Genomic DNA, 12,515 nt, shown 5'->3' with positions numbered 1-12,515 from the left:
ACTACTACTTTAAGGTTTAGGGCTTTATATTTGCATTAACAAGTAACAAGAAAATCTGCTAAGGGGACTCACTCGAACAGGTAATAAAACATTTAACACTAACCTAAATGGCATAAAAACCACAGGAACTGCTCAGAAGTCTAGAAACAGGCCTACATTATTAGAAATTTAGTATTGGTAAAACATAGCATTACATGTTAATGGGGAAAAGTGGTTTATTCAAGGTTAAAGCTCCACTTTACACCTCACCAAAATAAATTCTAGCCAAATTATTAATTATAAGTATTAGATGAAAACATAATTGAGTATTTTTAAATCTGGAGAGAAAAAATTTTGACTATGTAAAAATTCTAAAACTCTGTTCAGCAGATAATCCTACCCAAATTTAAGAGAAGAGAAACATTAAGTGTTGTTTTTAAGTGCAAGAATTCCCATAAACAAACAAACAAACAAGCTAAACATCAAAATAAGACAGAACCATAGGAAACATATCAATCAGGAAATGTCAATGGTCAATAAAACCAGAAAATGATGATCATCATTACCAAAATTAAGCAAATTAAACTAATAATTTTCCTATTAAATAGACAAATATAAAAATAAATACTTGTTTTTGAAATTGTTAAGAAAAAGGTATTCTTGAAATATGTTTAGAAAATGGGCCTTCTAAGGTAGTTTAATTGTTGTACCTTTTAATCCAGAATTCTACTCACTGAAATTTTCCCCAGGAAATATCTGGATGACTATCTATGAATTTCTTCATAATTACAAAAATTAGAAATAAAAGCCCATAAATAGTGGTTAATAAGTTATAATGTATATTTTTAATTAGTTAATTTATATTTATAAAATGAAATATATAAGAACCATAAAAATGATAATGCAGCATTTTTTACTGTCATGGAAAAATGCTCACAATATACTGTTTGTAAATGAAAAGATGTAGACTACACAATATGGAAAATAAATGTATTCTTATGAAAATTACTTAACTACTTATATCAATGATATACTGCAGGTGAATAAAGACATAAAACCAAAGTTAAATTGAGATAATCACTATAATAGTGTGGGAATATAGTGACTATTATTTTCTTTTTTAATATTTCTTTACTAATTTTTCTGTAAAATCATGTTATTATCTTTATAATCAGGGGAAACCACAGCTAAACAAATATGTTTGATACTGTTAAATATATTAATATTTACCTTTTTTTAAAGCTTCCAGAATAAATGAAAGGTTTTCAGCAAAGCTTCCCTGAGTAACAAAAACAAAAAACAAACAAACAAATACCATGACTAGAAGTTTATTAAATAAAAAAATAGGTTATCTGGCCCTTAAACATTATGTAGACACACCCTGTATCTAATTCTTAGACATAATATAGACACTCATTTTTCATAGTAAACTAGAGGCCTGGTGCACAAATTCATGGATCAGTGGGTCCCTTGGCCTGACTTCTGGGATCAGGCTGAAACTGGCTCTCCCACATCCCCCGAGGTGTCACCGATTGTGAGGGTGCAGGCCAGGCCATGGAACCCCACTGGTGCATGATTGATTGGGGCCGGGGAGAGACGCAGGAGGTTGGCCAGCTGGGGAGGAACCATGGGAGGGCTCTAGGGCATGTCCAGTCCCTCTCGCTCAGTCCCGATAGGCCGGACCCCAGCAGCAAGCTAACCTACTGGTTGGAGCGTCTGCCCCCTGGTGGTCAGTGCACGTTATAGCAACTGGCCGACCAGTAGACTGCCCCCTGATGGTTGGTGCACATCATAGTGAGAGGTTGAGCAGCCTTAGCATATCATTAGCATATTATGCTTTGATTGGTTGAATGGCAGACCAGTCGACTGGACACTTAGCATATTAGGCTTTATTATATAGGATTAGAGTCATTGGCCAGATTCTCAGTTGAATATATCTATGCTTACAATATAAAACTTAAATATAAAAGCAGAGATGGCATAGCTCTGAAAGTGACATTACTACGTAGTGTTCAAAATTTTCTATTTTCTTGATAAAATACATAAAACTGTTAATGTTATTTAAAGGGAGTTTTTTTTTTTTTTATCCTCATCTGAGGATATGTACATTGATTTTAGATTTTTAGATAGAAACAGTGATGTGAGAGAGACACACTGATGTGAGAAACATTGATCACTTGTCTCCTGTACTCGCCCCACAAACTTTTTGGTTTACGGGATGACGTGCCAACCAACAGACCCACCAGGTTGGGGCTATTAAGAGTTGCTATATTATAAATATAGTCAGAGAATTAGAAATCCATTGCACTTTGTATTGTCAAAAACATCAGGCTCTTGAAAGTAACAAATTAATTTCTACCACTAAAAAATGAATTTAAATGAGATCCAAAAGTAAAAGGGAGAAGAAATTTGCCTCAAATATTAGATACTATAATAGTGAATCTCTATTCAAGAGCATTTTACACAATATGTATTATCATATCAAATTTGGCTAACTGAACCACAACCAAAACATTTTTACATACAACTTAAATATTCCAGATAAAAATTTAGAGTTGAAGATGTATTATCCAGATGTTACAGCTTGTGGATAAAGGCCCTATTAAAATATTTTTTCATTAAAATCATTACTATACTTTGGATTTTTTATTTAAAGAAACAGCCAACTTTAAATTTGAGATGTAGAAGAGAGAGGAAACCCATTTATTTATTTCCTAATGAGAGAACTGATATAAAATAGTGTAAGTTTTTAAGAGTTTCCATATATTTTGTGATGATTGCAAACTGCCACGTCAACACTATTCCAAGGTAAGCAGGGCTAGAGGTAGTTACCATAACATAAACAAAGGCTCAGAGACAATTTGTTAGGAAATCAGTGGTCAATGTTACTCAAAGGTTGCTTCTCTTCCGGATATTTTTTTAAAGAATGTTGTACATGACATTAGATATATACCTGTACAAGTACATATGTACATATTATACATACATTAAATATATACCTATACAATACATATGTACATATATGTACTTATATAAATATACATGTATATATACGTATAAGAATATACAAATTTGCTGTAAGGATATCAGAACAGAAAAGCTCTGGATTGAGATAAGTGACTCAGGTTCTTAATGCCCAGCTTTTGTTATTTTACGACTTTAGGCAAGCTTTTTATGCTCTCTGAGTCTCAGATGACTGACTAATGAATACAATGTAGAAGTTAAATTAATAATATCTCTATGTGACAATTATGGTACCAAAAGTGATGACTAGGATGATAAACAACGATGCCTTTTTATTATTTCGTATGAATCCAATATGCAAGTTGGAAACACCAATCTTACATCAATAGGAAACTAAAAGCAAAACAGGGCCTCTATAACAGTAATTCTCCTTGACCAAGTAGCAGACTATTTTCAACATTAAATTCTAACAGAAGATAGAACATTAATAGAAGGGGCATTCTGAACTTCCACTTCAAAGACCTGCAGACAGTGAAAGGGTAACATGTGATTGGGCTCAAGTTTTTAGAGATAATTACAAAAGAATGAATCACGACATGCTAGGAGGCTTTCACAATTATGGCTGTGAAGCTGCACAGGAGAGTGACAGCACTGCATGATGATCAGAGACCAGAAAATGAACTTGGAACGTATATAACCCACTTCAAATGCATAGGTAGTATGAGGATAAGTCATTTCATCATGAAAATTAAAGAAGTTGAAAATTAAGTTAATCATTGTTCCCTTGAGCCCTATAAATCAAGTGATAGGCAAAAAAATTTTCAAGTTTCAAAACATTTCTAATCAGTTTCTTTTAAGTTATGACATTCATTGTCCTAGATTCCAAGCTATTACAATAATGAGATATGGGCAAGTATCTGAAAACATTTTAATAGTACAAGATAACTGGCATATGTATAGTGTATTACCATCAAGTATCTTTTCTTAAAACATAAATTATGTTTAATGCTTTCTTTTGTCTGCCAAATAAATTAGTGCAGTAAGTTTAAGATAATGCCTATTTAACAGAGGGGGACCTGAAATTCAGGGGGATTCATTAATCATTCTCACCAGGCTGTAAAGCAAGACTAAAATCCACCTTTTCTGTAGTGTAAAATTCAGCACATTTTCCACCACTCCCATGATACCCAACTCTCAGACGACTAGAAATAGACTGCTAGAGTATAGTATTTTTAAAAACATTAATTTATCTCCAAAGACAGAGAATCAGAATATTTATCTTACAAATAAACAAACTCAGTATCTACGTAAACCTGGTTTTGATAAATAAATGCACCCTAGTACTTAATACATTTTTATGACAAAAATAGAAAGCTATAACAATACAGACTTTATTTTGGTGACTATTTAATAAAAGAATAGAAGTTGTACGTACAAAAACTTTATCTCCAACTACGTTTTCCAGATTTAACTGCCTTGTGATTTCCTTTAGAGCTATTTTATCATTGATCTGCAGCAGTCCTGAAACAAAGCCCATTTAAAAGCATTTAATTAAAATGAAATATGTATTTGAGGTTATTTTCCAATCAAATAATTTTTAAAGATTTTTAAATTTAACTAGAAAGAAAAAAGTCACAGACTGTGAGTTTATATTTCATTTTACACCTGAGTAATGAAGACATCTATCTAGTAGAATCAAAGAACAATCTTCTCTGGAGTTAGGGTTATTGAAAAAAACACACAACAAAACCGAAAGTCTTTATGTGCATCCTTTATTTATTTATTTAGTTTCTAAAAATATTGTTTATGGTGTGCTAAGAGTTATTAGACATAAATCTAGTTTTAAAAATATAATTATGAATCCAAATTTAAAACATACAAGTAGATTTAGTTTCATAATATAAAAAGCGCATATGATTTATATTAGTTCCAGTGGCAAAATAATGACACACTTACCATTTAGGTGAACTTGTAATACATTTTCACTCACGTCTTCTACCTCCATTAATTCTTTCAAAGCATGGTTAATTAGCTAAACAATATTAAAAAGTTTACAAAATAGTTAATGATAGCTAAAAGTTAATAAGCCCTTATTTTTTAAACTATGAATAGTGGAAATGATATAAACAGATTGCCACTTTAAATTAACAAATACAATTGCAGATTCTTTAGTTCCCTCTGCTAGTTGCTAGGTATACAGAGAAAGTCCTTATTACAGAAACTTAGTGCTTATAATGAAAAAATTATTCCTACTACTAATATACTTATAATAACTAGAGGCCCAGTACTTGGATTCGTGCACCAGTGGGGTCCCTCAGCCTAGTCTGTGCCCTCTCGCAATCCAGGGCCCCTCGGGGGATGTCGGACTGCTGGTTTCAGCCTCATCCCCGCAGGCCAGGCTGAGGGACCCCACCGGTGCACGAATCCATGCACCGGGCCTCTAGTATGCATATAAGATCTTTGGTTAATCTCTTCCCTGACTCCCCTCTTCCCTCTGAGATTCATCAGTCTGTTCCATGTTTCCATGCCTGTAGTTTCCACTCCTGCGTTGAACGTCTGCCCTCTGGTGGTCAGAGCACATCATAGCTACTGGCTGGTCGGCTGGTTGCTTAGGCTTTTACATATATAAATTACTACTAAAATATTCAGAGATTATTATACCACCTTAAACTGTTCACTTATAAAGCTGCACATTTTTATAATTACAGGTTTCTAATCCACATACTTACATTTTTTATTATATTTTTTAAATTGTGACATCTTACCACTCACAGCACATAGAAAAAAATTAATTAAGATGGCATCAAAATTTAGTGAGAACGAAAGGAATTATTCAAAAAAGTCACTGGGATGACTGGTAAACTATTTTGAAAAACAAAATACTATTTGTTTTTATAATAGCCTATCCTCTATCTGTCACTATAGCATCTTTGTGCAATAGGAAGAAACAAATATCCTCATTTTAAATTACTAGATTGCACAACAGGATATCAAACATAACAGCGGCACTCCAGGTCCTCTTTACAAGGGACAATATGGAAATATCAATTGTTATATGCATTAAAGCCTGGTTGAGATGTGAAATTCTTTATGAAGAACTGTCAGAAGAAGAGGTGGTGCTTCTCTGCCTTTGGGTCAAGTCTTTCCATACTACAAGAGTTTGTCCCCAGAGGACATAAACTTGGGCTCTCAAAATATGACTTTCGCCCTATTTTTTTAGTAATCTGCTATGTTCTTGCCCCTACCCCTTGATATTTTATTTATATAACACTTATATATCTCAAGCTCTGATTTTATGATTTAAATTATTTTATGTCTGCTGAATTGTTGAAAAGCATTTCAATTTCTTTACCAAATGAAATAAGGTTAATAATAGTACCTTCATTTTACACATGCATAGAGAGAGCTATAACAGGTTCATAGGGCACTCTTTCCAGATTTTACGTTAGGCATTAAGCTGTCATGATTTGCCTAGATCAACTCACAGCCTTTTGAATGGGGTGTGTGTGTGTACTAAAACAATAATTTAAATGTATTAGCAAGTATGTCTTCATATAATTTTTGTTCCAATCTGAATACTGCTGAAATTTAGTATGTAATTAGCTAGATAACCAATTGTATAATTTCAGTCAGTTTTCTCACGGATATAATGTCACCTTTTCAAATATTTTAAACTATATAAGATATTAAAAAGCTAGTTGGTTATTAATGTTACACCAACCAGCATAACCAATATGGCTACCCTGTTTCCACATTTTTTGTACCTGAAAACTAATTTTACAAATCTACTAGGAGAGTTTGCTTAGAACTTCCAGCATCTAGGGATTTTTATGCTTACTAAAATTACTATTTCTAAATACTTTAATAAACACAACATTCAGCAATACGCAAGTAGAAGAAACATCAATCAGAAGAAACATCCTATTTAACCATCTATTAAGTTTCTGTTTACAGTAATTTATTCTTATAAAGAACAGTATTTTCCAGGGTCCGATCTGTCATTTGGAACGAAATGTTTGAAGTACAACAAGCCACATTATCTATGATATTTATCAATCAACTGTATATTATTTTTCCCACCACCCAGAGTCAAATTATCTTCCTTCACCATCTATTAGGCCCCCTTAACCACCACCCTCTAACCCCTTAATCAACTGCAGATTTTGAATTTTTATATTTCAGACAGACAAAGTATAATGTTATTAAATATGCTGGAATCTTATTTTTAAATTTTAATTTACATAATTAAATTAATGAGAGTTCTTGTCTAAGAATAACCTATTTTATATCTTAGGATAGTCCCAAGCAAAGCAAATTACAAAAGTGACACAGATAAACAATGATCCTCAGCTCTTTGACCTCTCAATATTGGAGTGCAGCAAGCATAAATTAAATTATACCAAAATACAATACCAAGTAAGGGATTCTTCCATATTCCAGTGAAGTCACATTAAATAAATGACTTCAGAGTACCAGAAGAGGGCTCTAGTTTAAGAAGTAGAAACAACTGGATAAACTGTCATTATGGCAATAGTCTATCCATTTTATTGACTGATAAATACTATGCTGTAATGGCCATGTCCTTCTTTAAACCTGAGTAAGCAGAAAAAGTTGACATAGGAATTCATTAAAAAAAAAAAAAAAAGATGTAACATGAAAGAAAAGGAAAGGCAGGTTGACGACAAAGATTAATTAGTACTGAAAACGTATATAGAAAAAAATGTTTCAAGCTATTTAAGCCAGACCCAGAAAAACAAAACAAAACAGCAGACTCAGAAGGTTCAGGACAAGGAGCTAGACAAGCAGGAAGGATTGTTAGAAAACTAAAATGCGACATTACATTACAAGAAGCAAACAACAGAACTAATGGTGAAGAAAAGCACATTGGTGATATGATAGAATGCTGAGGAAGAGGAAGAAAAAGATAAAAGAAGAGAAACATGGCGAAATGACATGAAGAAATGAGAACAAAAGTTTAATAACTGAATAATTCTAAGAAAGGACAAAAAGAATGAAACAGAAGAAATATCAAAAATTAAATTATTATTTAGTGAAGATCTAATTCATATTAAGAAAGTTAGTATAATATCAGTTAATTTTATGATCATTACTTAAACAGAGCCTGTGAATAACTAATGCAATGAGACAAAAAAAGGATATAAAAGGTATGGATAGAAATAGACAAGAAATAAAACCTTTTTGTTTGCAGATGACATGACTGTGTATGTAGAAAATCCCAAAGAATCCATAAATTCCTGGAATTGATAATTAATTATAGCAAGGTGGGAAGATACAAGTAATACACACATGGCATTTGTTTCACCACATATCAGCAATGAACCCTTGGAACATGAAATTAAAAACATAATACTAAAAAAAAAAAAAAGAAAAAACAAAACAAAACAAAAAAAAACAACATAATACTATTCACACTAACACTAAAGCATTTAAATGCTTAGATATAAGTCTAACAAAATAGGTATAAGTTCTGCATGAGGAAAACCACAAATCCTGGTGAAAGACCTAAATAAATAAGTAAATAAATAAATAAATGGAAAAAATATTCCATGTTCATGAATGTGAAGATTCAATATAAATAAACCAAATCATCTCAATGTGATATACAGATTCAACACAAAATCCCACAATTGAACACAAAAGTTCCCAGTATTTTGTAGTTAATTGATTCTGAAGTTAATATGGAAATACAAAGTACCTAGGATAGCCAAAACAATATTGAAGAAGCAAAAAATTGAAAGACTGACACTATGGAACTTGAAGGCTAACTATAAAGCGAGAGACATACAAATACGGTCAACTGATCTTTCATAAAGAGATAAAGGTAATTCAATAAAGAAAAGATAGTCTTTTCAATAAATGGTGTTAGAATTGGATATTCATATGCAAAAAAAATGAATCTAGACACTGACTTTACACTTTTCACAAACATTAACTTGTAATGAATTACAGATGTAAATGTAAATGCAAAGAACTATAAAACTTCTAGAAAATAAAACAGGAGAGAACCTAGAGAGCCAGAGTTTTGGTGATGAAGTTTTAGAGGCAATACCAAAATCACAATCCATGAAAAAAATAGCCGACAAGTTGGACTTCTTTTAAATTAAAAACTTCCCTTCCAAAATCATTGTTAATAGAATTCAAAGGGCAAAGGACAGACTGGGAGAAAATATTTGGAAAACATATATCTGATATATCCAAAATACACAAATGACTCTTAAAACATCAATAAGAACCCAATTTAAAACGATCATAAAGTATCTCACCAAAGATTTACAGATAAAAGATAAGCACATTGCCCTAACCAGTTTGGCTCAGTGGATAGAACGTCGGCCTTCCGGACTGAAGGGTGCCAGGTTCGATTCCGGTCAAGGGCATGTATCTTGGTTGCGGGCACATCCCCTGTAGGAGGTGTGCAGGAGGCAGCGGATCGATGTTTCTCTCCCATTGATGTTTCTAACTCTCTATCCCTCTCCCTTCCTCTCTGTAAAAAATCAATAAAATATATTTAAAAAAAAGATAAGCACATTAAAAGATGCTCAATATCACACACCAATAAAGAACTATAACAAGAAAAGCAATGAGATAGCACTGTGTATCTACTGGAATGGCTAAAATTTTAAAAACTGACAATACCAAATGCTTGTGAAGACACATAGCATAAGAAACTCTCATTCAATGCTAGTAAGAAGCAAAATGGTATAACTATTTTGGAAGACAGTTTGTCAACTTCTCACAAAGCTAAACATAGTATTACCATATGATGCAACAATTGGTGCTCCTAAGTATTTACCCAATTAAGTTGCAGACTTACATTCACATAAAATCTTGCACAGAAGTGTTTGGAATAACTTTATTCAAATTGCTAAAAATCAGAACCAAACAAGATGTCCTTCAATAGGTAAATAAACAGTGGTACATTTATGCAATGAAATATTATTCAGCAATTAAAAGAAATGACCTGCCAAGCCATGAAATATCATGGAGGAACCTTAAATGCTTATTGTTAAGTGCAAGAAGACAATATGAAAAGGTTCTATACTGTATGATCCCAACTATATGACATTCTGAAAAAGGCAAAAGTATGGAAACAGTGAAACATCAGTCATTGAGAGGGGTTGGAGGTGAGATAATAAAATACAGGGGATTTTTTAGAATGGTGAAGTTATTTTGTATGACACCTAAATGGTGGATACATTATGTATTTGTTAAAACCCATTACATTGTACAAGATCAATTCATTGATTATAATGTACCATGCTAAGTCAAGGTGTTAACAGTAGGGGAAATTGTGTGTATGGGGTAGGAGTAGGGGAGAATAATAGGGAACTTTGTAGTATCTGCTTAATTTTTCTGGTAAAAAATATATATTTTTTAGCCCATTTTCTAATGAAATGGTGTATAGTTAAAATTTGTATTTAGTTATACATTTTTATAAGTGTTTAGCTCTATTTCTTTTTTTCTGAACTTTCTCCATGCCTACAGAGACAAACTTCCAAGGTGAAGTTCAGAACAAATTCAATCAGCCACTCAAGTTGTACTTTTCGGCTTGACATTGATGTACAAATTACTGATATTCAATTTTCCTGTTGTAGTGCCATTTAGTTTAAAGATGCACAGTTTATGATGGGATAGACCTAATGCACTGATTTCCTAAATCTCATTTTCTTCTGTATTGATACAAGAGTATCACTATGAAGCTTCTTGAAAATTAAAGTTTTATCTAAAAATGTTCTTTAAACATTACTATGACGATGTGTCTTCCAGATCCTATCTAATAAAGACAGAATATGCTAATTGACTCTCACACCATCACAAAGATGGGGGTGTCCACAGCCAATAAGGAGGGAATATGCTAATTGACTGCCCGCCCTCAAAGATGGTGGCACCACAGTCACAAGATGTCCCCCAATTCCCTCAGCCCCCCAACCTCCAGAGTCCCCCAGTCCCCTCAACCCCCCAGCTGCCCAGGGCTGGCTTGAGGCGCAGGCAAGCCTCGGATGGCAGCTGCCCAGAGGCTGAGGGCCGCCCAAGGCTCAGGTAACCAGGACCGGCCGAGGCTTGCGCTGCTGGCAGTGGCAGCAGCAGAGGTGTGATGGGGTATCGCCTTCCCCTGATCACCAGGTCACCTCCCACCCCTGAGGGCTCCTAGACTGTGACAGGGGGCAGGCCGGGCTGAGGGACTCCCATCCAGTGCATGCAAATTCTAGAATAATAATAAAAATGGGGGGAGCAGGGAGAGAATCTTTTATAGAAGAAACGATCTAAATTCACATTAAGAGGATCTGAAGAATATCAATTTTTATGATCAACATTTAGATATAACCTGTGAAATTTTAACATTGCTAATATAAAGAAACTCTACAAGCAACCAGATAGGGGAAATCACATGAACTAAAAACAAGTTAGCTGTGGTGGCTGTCAGTGACAGTTGCCTAGTACTTCTGATTAACCTTCCTTCTAGGCACCACTTCCTTCCATAGATCTATATAACCAATTTATTATATCTTTCAAACAATGCTGGTAATGGAAAACAGTAAAATCCAAAAGTTCTAATTTCCATTTCTTAGAGAACACTGTTTAAATAAATTTTACACAGCCCACCTATTTAAAATTAAATGGTTTGGTAATACTTTCAGTGTGACAGACATAATTGGTTTCATATTCTGTATAAAGAATGTGAAAAGAGAAAATGAGACAACTAAGCAAATATGATAACGAGGGAAAGTAGAAGACAAATCTAGAAAATGTGAATGGACATATGAAAAAATTGTTTATGTTAGGGTTAAACAATAAAATAATGAGAAAAAAAGAATGCATTGGTGACAGTTACCTACCTAATCCACAAATAGAGACAAAACCTATCTTACTGGGTTAGTGTAAACAATAAATGATAAAGCAAAGATAAAAGGCACAAGGTACATGTCCAATAAATGCTAGTTTGCTTTTTCCACTGGCAATCACTAATTCTTCAAGGACAGAAGACCATGATTAAACAAACATCAACTGAAACTTGTCACTGTGGGGAAAAACAAGGCAAAAAAGATAGCTCAACTCAAATATATCGCCCCAACTTTATAAGGCTTTTCATGTTTTCAATGATTTAAGGAAAAAAAAGCAAAATGTTAACAAAATAATGAAATACATTTCAGCGTTGTCTACAGGAATAGTCACAAGCCTACCAAAGAAACACCAGAAATAAATAGCGTTACCATGGTCTTTCCTGATCCTCGGGGTCCAATAATGAGAACAGAGTTACTTTCTCCATGGATAGCAGTTCTTTTTAGCAGCTCAATTAAGTGTCTGAAATTATATAAACAGGCCCAAATTTAAAAAGCTAGAATAATTGTTAGGTATTATTTTTTAAAGCTAAATTTGAATATGCATAGAAAACAGGTATTCCTTTTTTCTTCCCCTCTGGGCACTTGACTTATACTCTATATAGTCCTACACAGAAACAGATTGTTGGCTAATACTGATTCTCTGGAAACCACAAGAAGAAATCAAGTAAGTCTGAAATATCTTGGTCTTTATGCTAGTATGGGGTAAGTGAC

General features: G+C 33.4%; 1 protein-coding gene across 3 annotated transcripts in view; it reads right to left on the bottom strand.

Annotated features, from left to right (window-relative positions):
- Window positions 1-12,515, bottom strand: part of ORC4 (origin recognition complex subunit 4) — a 77,506-nt gene that overhangs the window by 27,480 nt on the left and 37,511 nt on the right. For all 3 annotated transcript variants that reach the window (XM_059704539.1, XM_059704540.1, XM_059704542.1), the window contains 4 exons: window positions 12,174-12,264; window positions 4,900-4,975; window positions 4,379-4,464; window positions 1,210-1,258 (listed from right to left, as the gene is read on the bottom strand). In XM_059704539.1, coding sequence (XP_059560522.1) covers window positions 1,210-1,258; window positions 4,379-4,464; window positions 4,900-4,975; window positions 12,174-12,264 — 302 coding nt within the window. The remainder of the gene's footprint in view (window positions 1-1,209; window positions 1,259-4,378; window positions 4,465-4,899; window positions 4,976-12,173; window positions 12,265-12,515) is intronic.

Source organism: Myotis daubentonii, chromosome 7, assembly GCF_963259705.1.
Source record: "Myotis daubentonii chromosome 7, mMyoDau2.1, whole genome shotgun sequence".
In the NCBI taxonomy this organism is placed as follows: domain Eukaryota; kingdom Metazoa; phylum Chordata; class Mammalia; order Chiroptera; family Vespertilionidae; genus Myotis; species Myotis daubentonii.
Note: the sequence above shows the minus strand (reverse complement) of the source record. Positions and strands in the feature narration are given on the sequence as shown.